General features: G+C 33.9%; 2 protein-coding genes across 3 annotated transcripts; one reads left to right on the forward strand and one right to left on the reverse strand.

The window, feature by feature from the left end:
• Positions 1 to 402: 402 nt before the first annotated feature.
• On the forward strand, positions 403 to 8161 carry LOC148195938 (uncharacterized). 2 transcript variants are annotated; one of them, XM_088094645.1, is made up of 6 exons: positions 403 to 799; positions 870 to 2868; positions 3465 to 3929; positions 4015 to 5076; positions 6080 to 6263; positions 7021 to 8161. In XM_088094645.1, the coding sequence occupies exons 2-6, from the start codon at positions 1819 to 1821 to the stop codon at positions 7983 to 7985; spliced, it is 3726 nt and encodes a 1241-aa protein (XP_087950771.1). In that variant the 5' UTR covers positions 403 to 799; positions 870 to 1818; the 3' UTR covers positions 7986 to 8161. The 2 variants fall into 2 exon arrangements, with proteins under 2 accessions (XP_087950771.1, XP_087950770.1); XM_088094644.1 differs by having other exon boundaries at positions 403 to 2868.
• Positions 8162 to 8389: 228 nt separating this feature from the next.
• LOC124829926 (calcium-transporting ATPase 2, plasma membrane-type-like) lies at positions 8390 to 13714 on the reverse strand. Its single transcript, XM_047303515.2, has 7 exons — positions 13125 to 13714; positions 12034 to 12088; positions 10013 to 11958; positions 9769 to 9927; positions 9463 to 9634; positions 9050 to 9348; positions 8390 to 8925 (listed from the first exon to the last, which is right to left on the reverse strand). Exons 1-7 carry the CDS (start codon positions 13296 to 13298, stop codon positions 8686 to 8688), a joined length of 3045 nt encoding a protein of 1014 aa, XP_047159471.1. The 5' UTR covers positions 13299 to 13714; the 3' UTR covers positions 8390 to 8685.
• Between the last annotated feature and the right edge of the window lie 3190 nt (positions 13715 to 16904).

A 16904-nucleotide genomic window follows, 5' to 3' on the forward strand; every position in this document is an offset into this window, starting at 1 on the left:
TTTGTTATAAATATATTAAAACGGATGTGCCACATCCGTTAACGGATGTGGCGACATCCGTTACCTTTTTTGTTTTTTTGTTTTTAATTTTTTATATTTTAAATTAATATATAAATGTTATTTAATTTTTTAAAAATTATTACTTAATTATTTATAAATTAATTTTATTTTATTTAATAAAATAATTATTATTAATTTAATGTATATATTATTATTTAAATAATAAATAAAATATTTTTTAAAAATTTATTAAACGGATGTCAACATCCGTTGAAGGTGAAACAGATGTTGACATCCGTTTTATAGAAGAGCAGATTAGGTATGGGGAGGTGCAGGGAGTGGTTGGTGGTGGTGGAGGGAGCAACTTCATTACTCCCTTTCACCGTCTTCTTTCTCTCCTTCTCTTAACTCTCTCACTTCTTTTTTTTTCGTTTTCTCCTTCATTTTTTTCTTCCATTGTCACTGACTCATGTGATAGATCTGATGATAAAGGTTTGTTTATGCTCTTTGTAGCAAATGTTAATTAGGTAGTTAGTACTTGTTGTTGATCACTGTAGCTATAAAAAAAGAGTGGAAGCAAATGGAGAAAGGGACAACTAGTAGTGAAGGAGAAGCAGAAGCGCAATACTTCTGCAAGGACTTCCACTGGGAAGACCTACGAGCAAAGGTGGAAGCAAACCCTTCCTATGCCTACCACTTTGAATCCGCGTCTTCTTCGTCACCGTCTCCTCCACCCGAATCTGACGTCCTAACATGGAAGCAATTTCACCTTCGTCACGCTTTTGGAAAATTCTTCAAGGTCCCTTCCGTTTTCCTCTTCGCATTTTTCGCTTTCAAATTTCCAAACCTAACCGCTTATTGCCATTCAGGAAAGACGTTATTTGTTGAAGGAGTTCCCAAAATTACTCTCATGTCCCCCAAACTCTAAGCTTTTGGAAGTTGGTTGCGGCAATGGCAGCACTGCTCTTCCTATTCTACTGTTCTTTCTTCACCTTTTCCTTGTCTTTTCCCATATGCATCACACACCACTATTTATTTCATATTTATCGGTAGTAGATTAAGTTTGTGTCTGGATTCAGCTCAAATTTGTGTTGAAATATCCACTAAAGTTATTAACACTCATATTCTAATTGACCAATTAGGTGGTTAGTACTTGTTGTTCCTGAAGAAGTTTCTCCCATCCCAAATCAAGATAACATAGTCTTCTCGGAAAACGTGTCCTTTGATTCTCCGGTTCAATCAGTTGTTTTTGACCTATTGAAAGAAAATGTGACATTTGATGATCTGCATAATATAACAAGACCATGGATGAACTTAAGAGAATACTGAAGAGTTCAATAGAATGCGGAAGAGTTTAAAGCTGAGAATGCTGGAGAGTTTAAAAGAATGCGGAAGAGTTTAAAGCTAGGTGGTGAAAAATTAAACTGTAACAATATTCGTTTAATTACCGAGATCCGTTTATGCTTAAACGGACTTAGAGATCCGTGAGAGGATGTTGATATCTGATTAAGAATACAACTGATACTCACATCCGTTTGAAGATATAAACAAGATATAAATTATGCTGATGAAAATTAAAAATTTTAACCACAATAAATTAAATATTAGATAAGGTCAAAAGGAGAACGAGAAGGTATAGGAAGTATTGTGTGGTGGTGCAAGGAGTAACACTCAAAATTTGAAGGTGGAGAGCCTTGTGCTTTGAATTTTAAAAAGGCCCAATGAAGACGAGAATTTGAAAATGAATCTTTTCCCTCCTCTTTATGAATTTGAAAAAAGAAGGTCGGAGGTGAGTGATGTTACAGTGGAGAAAGCGTGATGGAGAAGAGGCTTCGTTCTTCTCTGCAATCCTCAGCGGAAGAGTTCATTTCCTTAGCCACCAAACAAAACCTCAAATCTTCAAAATCCTCATTCAAAACCCTAATCCATTCCATTAAACCCTCCTCTCCTCTGTGTACCTCTCTCCCTTCCACCCTCTCCGATTCCATCTCCGCCTCCGTCCAATCCTTCCAGAACCTTCCACGGTCCAACTCCGAACAAAACCCTGGCTCCCCTCACTGTCCTCCCTCCAAGCGTCGCCGAAGCTCCTCCCGCTGCTCCGAACCTGAACCAGTCGACGAGAAACATGGACTTATCGCGCGCCTCGAAATTCTCGCCCACATTGCTCTGCTGTGCGTTTCGCATCCAAGAAAACCGTTCTTGCTCTCTGCTCTGCTTCCCGGCATTCAGGCGCTGCACGATAATTTGATTGTTTTTGAGTCGGAGTTGTCTCTGTCGTCGGCGATTGAGGGTTTGTGCGAGGAATGGTGGAAAGAGAATTTGGTGGGAAGGGAGTCGCTGATTTCGCAGAGTCTCCCTTTCCTGTTGTCTCGGTCGCTCACGCTCAACAAGAAGGTGGACGTGCACAAGGTCTGCCTGCTCCGCGAGGCGTTCACTCTGTTCGATTTCGACGACGAGAGCATCGATGACTTGAAGCTGTTGCTGATTCGGTGTATGATTTCGCCCTTGTATTTGAAAGCGGAGGATGGGAGGAGATTTCTTGCATTTGTCTTTGGGCTGAGCCATCAGGTTGGGAAGGAACTGTTGGCGATGATTCGGTCCCAAATTCCCTTCGGGAGAAAGTCGATGCTGGAGGCTTACGGTGACATTCTGTTTCGGGCGTGGAGAGCTGCCCAAGGGGATTCGAAAAGTGAGATAGAGAATGGGTTCTTGCAGGATTTGATTGATGCTGCCATACATGCTTCTTCCGGACCTTTTGCTTCGTATATTAGGAGAGTCTTGGGAGCTTTTATTAACCAGAGGACCACCGATGGGGTTGAGAAAATGCTTTTTCGTCTCGCCGAGCCTGTCGTCTTTAGGTCTCTGCAGGTAAATGAAGATAGAGTTAATAAAGTCCTCCCCGCCGCCCCCGCACCCCTCCCTCTTCTGGTTTACTTTTGTTGTATGTTGATTTTGATTTTGTTTTTGGCGGGTAGACTATGTTGATTATTAGGTTGCTAAGATCACTAGCGGGGAAGTGTTAAGGTGAAACTGATGGATCCTTAAAAAGTTCAGAAGGTATTTTTTGTAATGGTGTTATATGAGTTTTCTTGAATAATTTATAAGTTTAATGATTTAATTTGTTTGTTGAAAAGGTATACTAGTAGATTATTTTATTTTCCCAACTCCCTCTTTTTTAACCAAACAAGGGGTTCTTCCTCTCCTTCCTTCCGCTAACATTCTTTTCCTTTGTTCCCCTCATTTGAACCAAACTAATTCTATGACTGTTATACTAAATTATAATTTTATAGCTGCTCATATAAATTAAAGGGAACCTGTTAAGTTGAGTTTCTCGAAAACCGTTTTGTTTGAGTTGCAATAAATTTAAACTAGTAAAAGTGATATTGCTGATATATACATCATCTACATTAATCTCTCGTTTTTGTCTCTGCATTCAGAGTTTTACATAGCCTTCTCTTTACTAGGTTGCAAACTCAAATGTTCGTCAAAATGCTTTGCATCTTCTTCTGGACATGTTTCCCCTTGAAGATCCCGATTCCACCAAAGAGGAGAAGGATACATTACTTGATAAGCAGTTTTTCCTGTTAGAAAGGCTACTTATGGATGATTGTCCAGAAGTGAGAACAATTGCTGTTGAAGGTTCTTGTCGCGTCCTCCATCTGTTTTGGGAAGTTATTCCTTCACCAATCATAACAAAGGTATTGACAAAAATATTTGTTGATATGTCTCGTGATGAATGCACTGATGTTAGGGTTTCCACGTTAAACGGAATCATTTATTTGCTTGGAAGTCCCCATTCTCACGAAATCCTTAAGGTGCTCTTGCCAAGACTGCAGCACCTAATGCTGGACAAGGCCCTGGCAGTACGAATTGCTGCAGTAGATCTCTTAGTCCATCTTAAGGATGTTAGAAATTTTCAGTTCAACAAGGTACATGAGTTAAATTATAATTGTTTAGTAAGGTTCTATGTCTAATATAATTCTTAGTAGTATACGTTACCTATTTGTTATATAGGTGATGGAGCTAGATGTGCTATTGTCTGCTCTTGCTATCGATCAACCTCCTGTAGCTCAGAAGATAACAAAATTACTTATGCCTTCGTACTTTCCCTCAAAAGTACCCGTTGAGGAAGCATGTAATCGCTGCATTACACTTGTAAAAAGGGCTCCAACGGCTGGCGCAAGATTTTGCAAGTTTGCCATCTTGGAAGGAGTATCTAAATCTCATCTTATGGAACTGGTTAAAGTATTCCTGAGTTTGATTTTGTCACCACATCAGCTAGATGCTAATCAGATTGAGGGTTTCCTTGCTGCTATTTGCTATGTTTGTGATGACTTAGCTAGTGAACCATACTATATAAATGCTTTCAAAGAGTTACTTGATGGAGAGAAACTAAGAGGTTTACTATCTCTGGTGTCTAAAGGTGAAGTCCGTTCTTCTTTATTCAACATTGTCTCTACTGTGTGTCCAGATGATGTTGTTGGACTTCTTGAAGAATGCATGGGTGTTGTCACAAACTGCAGTGGTTTAACTGAGGATGTTGGTCGACAAACTGAAATCAGGTCTGTACATAAGTTATTATTTTCACTGGGTGGTTTTGATGACTTGATTGAAGCCTTAACGGCCTTCTTGCATAAGGCTGCCTATCGTTGTCATATTAAATTTGGTGCAGACATGCCGAATCAAAGTGTTTCATTTGCCAAAAGAAAGAAATCTAAATTCGCTGGACAATTTTCAATTAAATTGAAGATAATTAACAGAAAGCAGTCTTTTAAGGACGATTATTCAGTAGCTATTGGAGTGGCATGGCAAGTTAGAGATTTGCTTCTGCATGAAGATTTCAGAAAGGCTATTATGAAATCTCAGAGTTTAGAGATGTTGTTTGTTTCTCTTAAGGTGATTTCTGAAGTCAGTATTGTGCATTGTGGGCACTGTAAAAAAATGGACGTATCTCCTGTTTTGGCATATATAGCCCTTGCTCTGCAAATGACTGTTGATAACGTTGGCAGAAGTATACAAAACGGTGATTCAAAGAGGAAGAAAACTAAGATTGATTCTTCTAAATTTTTGTCGGAGGCAAGTAGAATCTTTGCACTTTATTTTTAAATATTCGCCTCGTTATAATTTATCTACCTGACTTTTTTTTTGGATTTCTGATTTTCTCAGATTTTGATGTGTCCGTAGAATGATTTTGTACATTTTCATTGCCTTGCACATTAATGCCAATGATTTTCTTAATTTATTAAATTATAATTGTCTTGCGTCTCATTTCTCTTGTTTCTTTGAATTTTAAAATATATATTATAAACTTTGATCACATGCATGATACCTGCGGCCAGCACCAATGTAATCTTTCTAGGAAGTTTAGAAATGCATTAGCTTGGTGAATTGAAGTGTGCACCAATAAAGTTTGAGCTTTATGGGAACTGCAATTTCATGTTGACTTATTGACTAACATAAGTTTGCCATGGAATTTGATTTACCTATATCTTCTTTTGCCAGTTTTTTTGGTGACTTTTCGTTTTCATTATTTTCTACAACAAAAAAAAAGCAATTGTCTGGCAAACTGTTGAATTTGTTTATCTCTTGAAATTTTCAGGTTTCCAGCAGATTATTATGGTATAATGTTTATACTTCATGAACTAATTAATTTTATTTTTAAGACCTTCTACCATGTTCTTGGACTTATACCAGTTATTAACTTGATCAGAGCATTTGGTTACCAATTTATTGGTCAAACTAATCATTGGTTAACTATACTAAAAAGTTCCCAAACATGTATATAACCAAAAAAGTTCTTATATTAAAAAAAATATTAAAGATTCATATTTTGTATTCAAATTGGTTTTACTGAGTAATCGATTCCATTACATTTTTTGTACAACAACCAGCTAAAACCATTTATATATCACTGCGTCTAGGCCGCAACAGTTTGGTCTGAGCCAGCTTTCATAACACTCCCATTCTTTTTGTTGATGAATTAATATCTGATAACATCATCCATTGACCAGATTGATGTTTCAATCATGGTTTGCCTGATTTGATTCCCTCTGTTTTCTAAAAAAAATCATTTAAGCAGAATATCTTGGAGCTGACAATAGATCATGTGCTCAACTGTTTGGAAAAACTATTTGGAGAAGGTGACATCATGAAAAACCACGATGCAGATTCATGTAAGTCGCAGCCTACTAATAGAACGGATCAAAATTCCACAAAAAGGCGTAGGCTATCTCCTACGGATGCAAGTGGCCCAAGCAACCGAGGTGAGTAAATACATATAAGGCACTGTTTTTTTGGTCACCTAATGGATTAGGTGCTTTTAACCCAATGTAAGTAACTCAAGCACACTGGATAGAAGGAAAAAAAATGCAGCTCAAGCACAATACCTGAAGTTCAATTGATTGCAACCCTTAAGTCAATCCTTGGATTGAAATAAATTTATATGGTTTATATTGAACAAGATATTGGTTTATTGGGTCTGGGGATTATCATTCACAGATTTCTTATACTTTTTTTTAGTTCTAATCAGTCTTTTCAGGTTTCTCGTCTTTTGATCTTCATATTTAATAAGTACCATTAGTCATTCCTATCATAACGAGAATGTCGCACTTTAAACCGTTTATATTATTGGTTCTACAGAATGAGCAAAATATGTCAATTTATTATTCTGAACTGTTAGGAATTAAATATCATCCAAATATCTACAAAAACATGTGTGTTATTTAATTTGTAAAGGCTCAGTTTGCATTTAAATATGAGTCTGTTGAGAAGACATCTGCTTTTTTCTTATTAAGAACAAAAGAGTGTGTTTGATTTCTATATAGCTTGGGACTCGACAAACTCCAATTTTCTGCAGAAGAGAAGAGAATGTGTTTGTATGGTGGTGTTTGTCTTTGCCCATTGTTGCTAACACACTGATCAAAACTTTTGACAAGTTATATTTGTGTATGCAGACACGATCCATGTTATTTCTTTGTATATTTCTTTTATCCGTGACTAATTATCTGAACACATGCATAGGATCCACAAATGATGCCCAACAAGTATTTTGTATGGTAAAGATGCTCACTGCCGTTCTCAAGTTCATGGCTGATGTCACTGCTATGTGTTTTGCTCCTCACAAGCATGGATTATTCTTAAATTGCACATCTAAATGTGTTCAACATATCATATCGTCATTGGACCAACTACATCGTAACCAAATTCAATTTAAGGAAGAGGATAAAAGAAATATTGCTATTTGCCTGAAAAGCTCTTTCACGTATGCAGCGAAAATACTTAATGTGATACTTGCGGGGTCTAGTGGATCCTCACGTACTTTACCAGAAGTTTTTGTTCTTGCAAATAACATGCTTGATTTAATCATTTCAATTGAATCGTGTATGGGTTCTGGGTATGCATGGCGTCTTGTTGCATCAGTAAAGACTTGGCTGCCTGATGTGCTTCTAGGGTTGGGATCTACAAGTTTTCAAAAAAATACTGACTCTGATGAGGAACATTCATCTGTATCTGAACAGATGAAGTTGCATTTTCCAAAATGGCCCTTGATTATAGCCAAGACCGAACTTTTTGAAGTAACTGAAGCTGAAGAAGATGATGAATGTTCTCAACCAGAAAAATTTTCAGCTTTCAGTAAGCTTCTTGCAATGTTGATTATATTACTGAAAAAAAATCGCAATATCATGGATGTAGTTGGCAACATTTTCATGGTTTCTTCACTTGTTGGGCTAGAACAGAAGAACTTTGGGCTGTTATTAGGACTCTTGCGGTTTGTTTGTCTTAAGCTGTTTAAACATGATGACCGGGATTGGGGTGACATTATGCTGTCATCTCTGCAAGAACTTTTTCCCAAGATAGACAGGGAAATTGCAGAAGAAAATGATGAAGATGAGCTGGGAAAACTAATTCGAGCAAAGGAGTTGATTGAACCTCAGTGGATTTATCATCTGTATGAAACTGGAAGAGTCACCTTGATTGATGACTAAAAAATTTGATTTGTGTGTTTCTTTCCTCTGTAGGGATATAAGTATGATTTATAAAAGCTTGTATGTACATACTTTTATACTTGGCAACATTAAAACGATAGTTCACCAGTACATTGTTGTTTTGTTTTTTCCTGAAGTGTACAGAAATGTATCCAACTCCTCTATAGATTGTTTTAGCTTGTTCTATTATTACATACATCCCAACCCCCATCTAGTTTCCCAAAACATTGTTATCTATTTTATCTGAATTGCACAGAAATTTATCATTTAACTAAGGAGCAACGAGGATCGAGGTTCTAGTTTGGTATTACGGCTTGCTATAACTCAGTGAACACGACAAGATTATGACTATGCTCGAGGAAATAGCGTATTTAAATAATGGAAGGGACGATTCAGGACCACAATTATAGAAAAAACAAATGGGATTTGTAAATAACAATTGAAATAAACAGAGGAATCCTAGTAAAAATTTAGTTATTTACATCAACAAGCCATAAATAATTGTGCTTTCTAAGAAAATATGTATCAAAGAAAATGGTTAATGGTTGGTCATTTGCTCCGAGACTCCAGTGATCATCGCTGCTCCATATTTTCTTCCAAGCCAAAGTTAGAGAATGAATAGGAATAACGGGACCTTGAAGCAACTAATGATGATAATCAATGATTGCTTTTTGAGGAAGAGATTATCCATTCACGTGCTTCAAACAGGGATCTTCTTTAAGCGAGCAGCAATTGGCATGCCCAAAAATCCAACGAATAAGCAAAAGAACCACTGTGTCAGGGTGAGAGGTGTTGTGTTTGCGAAGGTTCCCAAGTACTCAACTATTACGATTTGGAAGAAAACTGTAGCGCTGATCACACCCACGAAAACATAATTATCCAATATGCCTTTGAAAACGTTTATTTTCTCCATTTCACGTGAATTTATCTCATTGAAAACCTGCAAAACCAAATCAGCCCACATCTGGTAAGACACTTCTGTACAAAAATCAAACATACATTTTGAATAACATTTTGGATTATAAATAATCCTAAGCAAATTGTCAACTTTTCAGAAAAGTTACCTGACAGAAGACAAATGAGTTGAAAATAAGCGTGTTTAAGACAAGGTCCGAATTGGGGCCGTCAAGTAAAAAGATTGATTTTCCTCTTGACTGAAGAAACCATATCACCATAAACTGATACAAGGATTGTCCCAAGATGTTCCTCCACATGACGTTGCTGATGAAATTCCCCTTCCTTCCAACAGGTGTGCGTTTCATTAAATCATCATTTGGAGGTTCAGTAGCAAGCGCAAGTGCTCCCAGTGTGTCCATTATCATGTTCACCCACAAAAGTTGAACAGCTGTGAGGGGCGCGGTTCCTGGAGAGAGAAAATGCTCGTAAGATCATAAGATAAATAACAAGAACAAAACATTTTTGCAACCTGTCATGCAGGCTTGGGAGAAGTACATCAAAATAAGCTACACTTTCTAACCTGTCAAGCAAGCTGACGTGAAGTTTACTATTAATGCAACCACATTAACGGTCAGCTGAAACTGTACGAACTTCTGAATATTTATGTAAACTGAACGTCCCCATTTGGCCACTGTTACTATCGTGGAGAAGTTATCATCCAGAATTATGACATCTGCGCTTTCTTTTGCGACCTGTACCATACACATATTATGATATTAGCTTCTTCCACTAAAAAGCTAGGAGTAACATTACAATAAATTCCTTTTCTTTTGCTGGGTAGAATGAGTGGTTCTCAAAGGGAAACATTGCATATCATTGCACTCACCTCAGTTCCTGCAATGCCCATTGCAAGTCCAATGTCAGCTTCATGAAGGGCTGGGGCATCGTTAGTTCCATCACCTGTTACGGCTACCACTTCCCCAAACGTGGTGCGCAAGTGTTTCACCAATGTATGTTTGTCCAAAGGTGAAGATCGAGCCATAACCTAAAAGAAATTACACACTATGTTAGTTAAAGTATCAACAGTATGTAGGAATAAAAATATAATGCATATAGAATGTATGTGGCACCTGAATTTTGGGAATCAGTTCAAGCAACTCCTTCTCACTCTTCTCTCTAAACTCTGGTCCTTCAATTGCTATGCCGTCATCAGTTAAAATTCCACACTCCCTGGCTATAGCCTTTGCAGTGTTAATGTTGTCCCCAGTAACCATTCGTACTGTTATTCCAGCTGAGCGACACACTGCCACAGATTCCTTAACACCAGGACGAACAGGATCTTTTATACCAACAACTCCTATGCAAGTATATCCAGAAGCAGGAATAGGGTCTTCAGGAGAGAACCCGTCTTCCAATTCCACATAAGCAAGGCATAGTGTTCTAAGTGCCTCACTTGCAAACTGGTTTATTGTGGCCTGAAGATGGCCCGTTGATTCTTCATCAAGGGGTACAACCTCGCCATTTGAGTTGAGAACTTTGTCACAAGCAGCCAGAATTATCTCGGAAGCACCTTTGCAGTGGGCTCTTAAGCCTCCATCAGGGAGCTCAACCACCACACTCATTTTTTTCTTCGTGGAATTGAATGGCTCAACTTTAACAAGATTACATGCTTGTCTCTCTCCTTGAAAATCTCCACCTAAAGACAAACCATACTCCAATATTGCAGCCTCAGTTGGAGTTCCTAAAATCTCACGTTTTCCGTTTTGGTTAACCACAACCTCTCCTCCTGTATTATTGAATATTGACTGCAGCAGCAGTTTCACAGCAGATTCTGGGAGTTCAGAACACAAACCAGAGGTCTTATTATTGCTCACTTCCTTGCTATTCATGCAAAAGCATGTTTTCACAACAGTCATGTGGTTCGTTGTTAGTGTCCCAGTCTTGTCACTACATATAGTTGTGGCTGATCCCATGGTCTCACAGGCTGCCAAATGTCTCACAAGGGCTTTGTCATTCATCATTTTCTTCATAGCAAATGCAAGGCTCAATGTCACAGCTAATGGCAACCCCTCTGGAACGGCAACGACAACTATAGTGACTGCAACTGCAAAGAACTCTAACAGCTCCAACGCATCATCCCCATTCCAGCTCGACAAGCTTCCTTCTTGGAGTTTTTTGCTTACAAGTCCTTGCACCAGAACTGCAAAAGTAACCACGGCAAAGAATAGACCTATCTTCCCGATAATGGTAGCAACACCGTTCAGCTTCACCTGTAGCGGGGTTTCATCATCTCCACCTTCACTGAGAGTAGCCATCAACTTACCCCATTGGGTCCTCATGCCAACACTGGTAATCAACATCTTGCATGATCCATCTTGGACCTTGGTTCCAGAAAGAAGAAATGGATATTCAGAATTCACCATAACTGGCTCACTCTCGCCTGTTAAGCTTGACTCATCAATCAACACAGAAAATCCTGAAACAAAGAGTCCATCAGCAGGGACTTGATCACCAATGGCAAGATGCACAATGTCGCCCGGAAGTAATTCATATATAGACATTTTCTGCCTGTATCCATTTCTTGTGACCTGAATGGATATTTTCTTCTTCTCCTTGTCTAAATCCTTGAATTGCAATGATTGGCGATAATCACTTGTTGCTGTCACAAAAACAACAAGTAAGATACTTGCAACAATTCCAAGACCATCATGAGCTCCCTTCGGCCATCCTTCAGTTGCAATGCCAACTAATAGTGACACAATAGCACACACTCCAAGTATCATCAGAGTCATGTCTTGAAAGGCTTCCCAAACAAAAACCCAGAAACTTGTAGCTTCACTTTCAGTAAATTTGTTGATTCCATATATCTGCTGTCTCCTATTCAATGACTCGCTGTCACTGTTAAGCCCCTCAGTGGTTGATGTAGAAAGCTTCTCTGCAATGCCATTAACCCCACCATGAAGTCTGAACTTCTTTACATCATGGCCTTCAACTATACACCCCAATTCATCGCCACAGATTTGATAACCTGCAGCTTTAACTTCCTCTGGAACTTTGTAATCGCTTAGTTGCACGCCTGCGGATGTGATCACAAGTTAACATATTGACTCTTAAATAGAAAAGCTATAAGAATGATTCTGAAGAAACTTACTTTGGATAAATTGAATAGCTGCTTTGGAAACCAAAACTGCAATCCTCAGCTTCTCCTGCAGCAAGAAGAGCATAAGTCGTGGAGAAGTAAAACATGGAGATGTCACATTCTACGTGTTGAGGAGATAAAAGCGTGATACTGATTATGAAATTATCAAACCAAGAGAAAATTTAAAAAAAAAATGAATAAAAGAATTTACACTACAACAACAAAAATGAGGAATCAACAGTACGCCATAAAAGGAAAATAAGAACATTACATTATTATTATACTTGTATAGAGCAAGTGTGACTACAGTCAAATGTTGGTCATAATATCCAGCTAGCTCCTAATGTTTTCATAATTATCTTGAGAAGTTTATTACTTGTAGCAATGCATTTTGTATCTTGAAGTTGCTCAACAACAGCCAATTAGATATAAACTCAATAAAACGTACAAACTCTTTAGTGCCAAGTATGTACTTATTATTAACAACAATCATGAAATTAGCTTTAACAGAATGAAGTTGGAGGAACGAGGGAGAAACGAAGATAATGTGAACATCATCATGCATTGGCGATTTGGCTAAATTTCAAAATCGCTGCTCTAACACCTGTAACTCTTCTATCAGTCACTTTTTACGATCAAGGAGTATCTGATTGAGTGCCAAAATTGACTAGAGTCTATTGCATTCAGAGGAAGAAAGAAAACCAATTTCAATTAGTATCCCAAAAGAGTCTATGAATGAAAAAAATATCCAAAGAGTCTAACAAAATATCCCAAAAATTAATGACAGAAGTATATAAGTACAATGATGCTACATAATTCATATATATTTTATTTATCTATTTAGTATCTTAAAAGAATTATAGTTATTTAGTCTGTCATACATTAAGAAAAATGTTTATGAAAAAAATTGTGAAACAGAATTAAGAAAGCGGTCAAACACAGCACGGCTAGTTTTTTTTTTCTTTTTAATTTAATTATCTCAGTGTTTAATCATGAAAAGAGCGTAAATAGAGTAATTAATAGAAAATATATATTTTTTCTTCTGAGCATAGATACCTAAAATATCATCTGAACATCAGAATATGGTGAATAAAAATAGACACCTGATTGGTACGACGCATAGCAGCAGCTTTGTCTCTCATGGGGAGATTGGCTGTGAAACGAAAACGTCTTTTGGGGTTCTTGACAAACCCGCACAGTTTCCTCCATCTCTGAAGAGCCTCTTCAGTAGACCTTTTGGGCTTTACTTCAAAATTCTCATTCAAATAACCCTCCATTATCCTTCAACAACAACAACAGCAGAAAAAAAAAACACTTAGCTTTGCTATGAGCTATTATCCTTTGTGGATGCCTTTGCCAGAATGGACTCCGTCAGACCCGGGTCATATAAAGTGATGGGATGTTTGTCATGTCCCTAATTCCCTGGTTTTAAAACCATTTTATAACAACAAGTAATAGCCTCTTTCTCGGAAATTAGACACCAACTTTGAATGGACTTTCGTGGAAAGAGAGGAAGGTGTGGGTGGACCTCGTAGAAAAGCAGGATGAATTTTCTAATACCTGGTCTTGTGTAAGAGAAGTTGTTCTTCTTGTTCTTGTAGCAGTAGATAGAATAACTATTTTTGGAGGCTATAGGGTGGAAAAACCCGGGTCAAATAGTAAGAATGCTTGTTCTGCTGGTCCTTGTAACTCTTGTGTGGTTTTATGTTATTATATATAGGAAGTTGGAAATTTTTTTTAAAAGAATTGATTACTAGTGGAAAATCTTTATTAAAGAGGTTTCGTTTTCATCTTTAGTTTATGAACATGTTCTTTAGTGTCTTTTTTTTATTTCACCGTGTACGCTAAAAAAAAACTTTCGATTATTGAAACGCAAAAACGCGTGAAGATATTTCCCTATAACAAAACGCAAAACGCGTGAAAGGACGCCTCTGACAAGGATCTCTATTATTGGTCTGCCAATTAGTGTCTTAAAGGACACTCGTCCCCAAGGACCATCCTCACTCATATCATCCTACACATCCAATTTCACTTTTAAAAATTCTACTTTTAACTTTCCCACGTCTGGATCTCTAACTTTTCTAAAAGTTTTATTTTTTAATAAACATATTTTTATTTTCTTCTCTCTTATTAAAAACTCTTTAATAAATATTTCTTTTTATTTTTTCTCTTTTTTATTAAAATCTATCTGCACCATCTTAATAATAATCTAGTTTAATTTAAAATTTAAATATTATTTAATATAATTTTATATTTTAATAATTATTAAAATATGATTTATATCATAATAATAATTATATTAAATATATAAAAATCAAATAACTAAAATAAAACTCATGATAAAAATAAAAATAAAATAATAATAATAATATAAAATTTGATTTAATACAATCAAATATATTAAATTATATTAAAATATTACCATAAATTAAACAGTTATTAAATTTTAAATAAAAACAAAATTTTTAAAAATTTATTTATTGGATATCGTAAAATATGTTAATAGTTTTTTATTTAAAATTTTAAAAAAAATATAATTTAATTGAAAATTATAATATTATTTATTATAATTTATATTTTAATAATTATTAACATATAATATATATTTTCATAATAGTTTTATTAAAATTACTAAAAAAATAATAATAAAATTAATAATAATAATAATAAAAATAATATTTAAAATCACATTTAAATAATTATTAAAATTAAATAAAAAACAAAATTTTAAAAGATTCTTAATATCATATCCGATTCATATATTATCGGATTTCTATATCCGATTAATAAATTTTAAATTTATTTTTATTTAAATTTTAATAATTATTTAATTAAATTAATATTTTAATATAATATAATATATTTAAATATCTTTTATGTGATTTTGAATACTATTTTTATTTTCATTATTATTACTTTTATTTTAGTTATTTTATTTTACTTTTTTAATAAAATTATTATAAAATATAAATAATATTTTAATAATTATTAAATCAGAAAAATATAATAAATAATAATATTATTTTTAATTAAATTAAATATTTATTAAATTTTAAATAAAACACTATTAACATATTTTACGATATCCAATAAATAAGTTTCTAAAAATTTTGTTTTTATTTAAAATTTAATAACTGTTTAATTTATTGTAATAGTTTTATATAATTTAATATATTTGAATATATTAAATAAAAATTTATATTATTGTTATTATTATTTTATTTTTCATTTTTATCATTATTTTAGTTATTTGATTTTTATATATTTAATATAACTATTATTATGATATAAATCATATTTTAATAATTATTAAAATATAAAATTATATTAAATAATATTTAAATTTTAAATTAAATTAGATTATTATTAAGATGATGCAGATGAATTTTAATAAGAAAGAGAAAAAAATAAAAAGGTATTTATTAAAGTGCCTTTAATAAGAGAGAGAAGAAAATAAAAATATATTTATTAAAAAATAAAAATTTTAGAAAAGTTGAAGGTGAAGAGTTGAGAAGGTTAAAAATAGAATTTTTGAAAATGCAGGATGAGATGTTGGAAGTGTAGGATGAAACACTCCTTAAAGAAATAAAGAGACTTCATATTATCTTCATGCCAATATCTGAAAATAAAAAAGTTGAGAATTTTGTTTTTAATTTGTTTTTTATTTTTATTTAATAAGACTTAAGTTCATGTTTAGATTTTTAATAAATTCAAATAAAATTTAATTAGTATTTATAAATATTTTGAGAGTATTTATAAATTTAAAAATCATAAAGAAAAATATATTTACCGGATCATGTGTTTTTGTTTTATATATATATATATATATATATATATATATATATATATATATTAGCATATTATAATTGTACCTTACTTTGAAAGAGTGACGATAACCAGAAACGACCAATAGTTTAGGGACTAAAAACATATTTAACCCAAAAATTACAGTCATGTTAGTAAAATACAACTATTTTTCAATAAAAGTACAATGCTAAAAAGTAAATGATTGAGTTCAAAAGTGAAATAAGATATTTATTTACCTTGTTTTTGTTAAGTAATTGAATTGCGCATCAATATATAAGCGAATTACTTTTAAAAAAATATTTTTAGTTAATTAAATTATTTAATTGCTTTATTATATTTAGTGCTAAATTAATCATACTGACAGGTAAATTAATATATAGTGACGGATAAATACAAAAAGATATGTAACATGTCTATGCACGAATTAAAAAATTGTTTAAATTTAATTAAGTTACACCCCTCAAATAATCATATGGAAAATGATACTTGAACAACCATTTTTGACAACATTTAGACACGCGCACACGTGTCAAAATCTGAGTGGTCCAGTTGGAAAAATTAAATGAAAATGGACCACTCAGATTTTGACACGTGTGCGCGTGTCTAAATGTTGTCAAAAATGGTTGTTCAAGTGTCATTTTCCTAATCATATTTACACCATTTAAAAGTTTAACGATAAAATCAAGAGAGTAAAACAATAAAAAAAGAAAAATGTTAAATTTGACGGAGTGTCTTGTAAGAAAACTTTTGCCTTTTAATTTCAAATAAAAATATTCATATCTATTTATAAAAAAAATCATTTTTGTAATTATCTTATAAGTTTATTTTTTTACACATTTCATTATTAATTTTACTTTAATTAATATAAATTATTTTATTATTTTATCTTTTAAGATTATATTTATTTTAAACAAAATTAATTAACTACTTGTAATAAATTATAAAAAATTATTTACTTTTATCTATCTGTTAATAATCATAATAAAATTATTATTTTTTGTTTTCTAATAAAAGAAAAGGTGAATATATAACATCATATGCATATGTTGGTTAAAAAAACCTTTAAATGTGATTTA

Source organism: Vigna umbellata, chromosome 7 (assembly GCF_029865625.1).
Source record: "Vigna umbellata cultivar VRB3 chromosome 7, Vumbellata_1.0, whole genome shotgun sequence".
Classification (NCBI taxonomy): Eukaryota; Viridiplantae; Streptophyta; class Magnoliopsida; order Fabales; family Fabaceae; genus Vigna; species Vigna umbellata.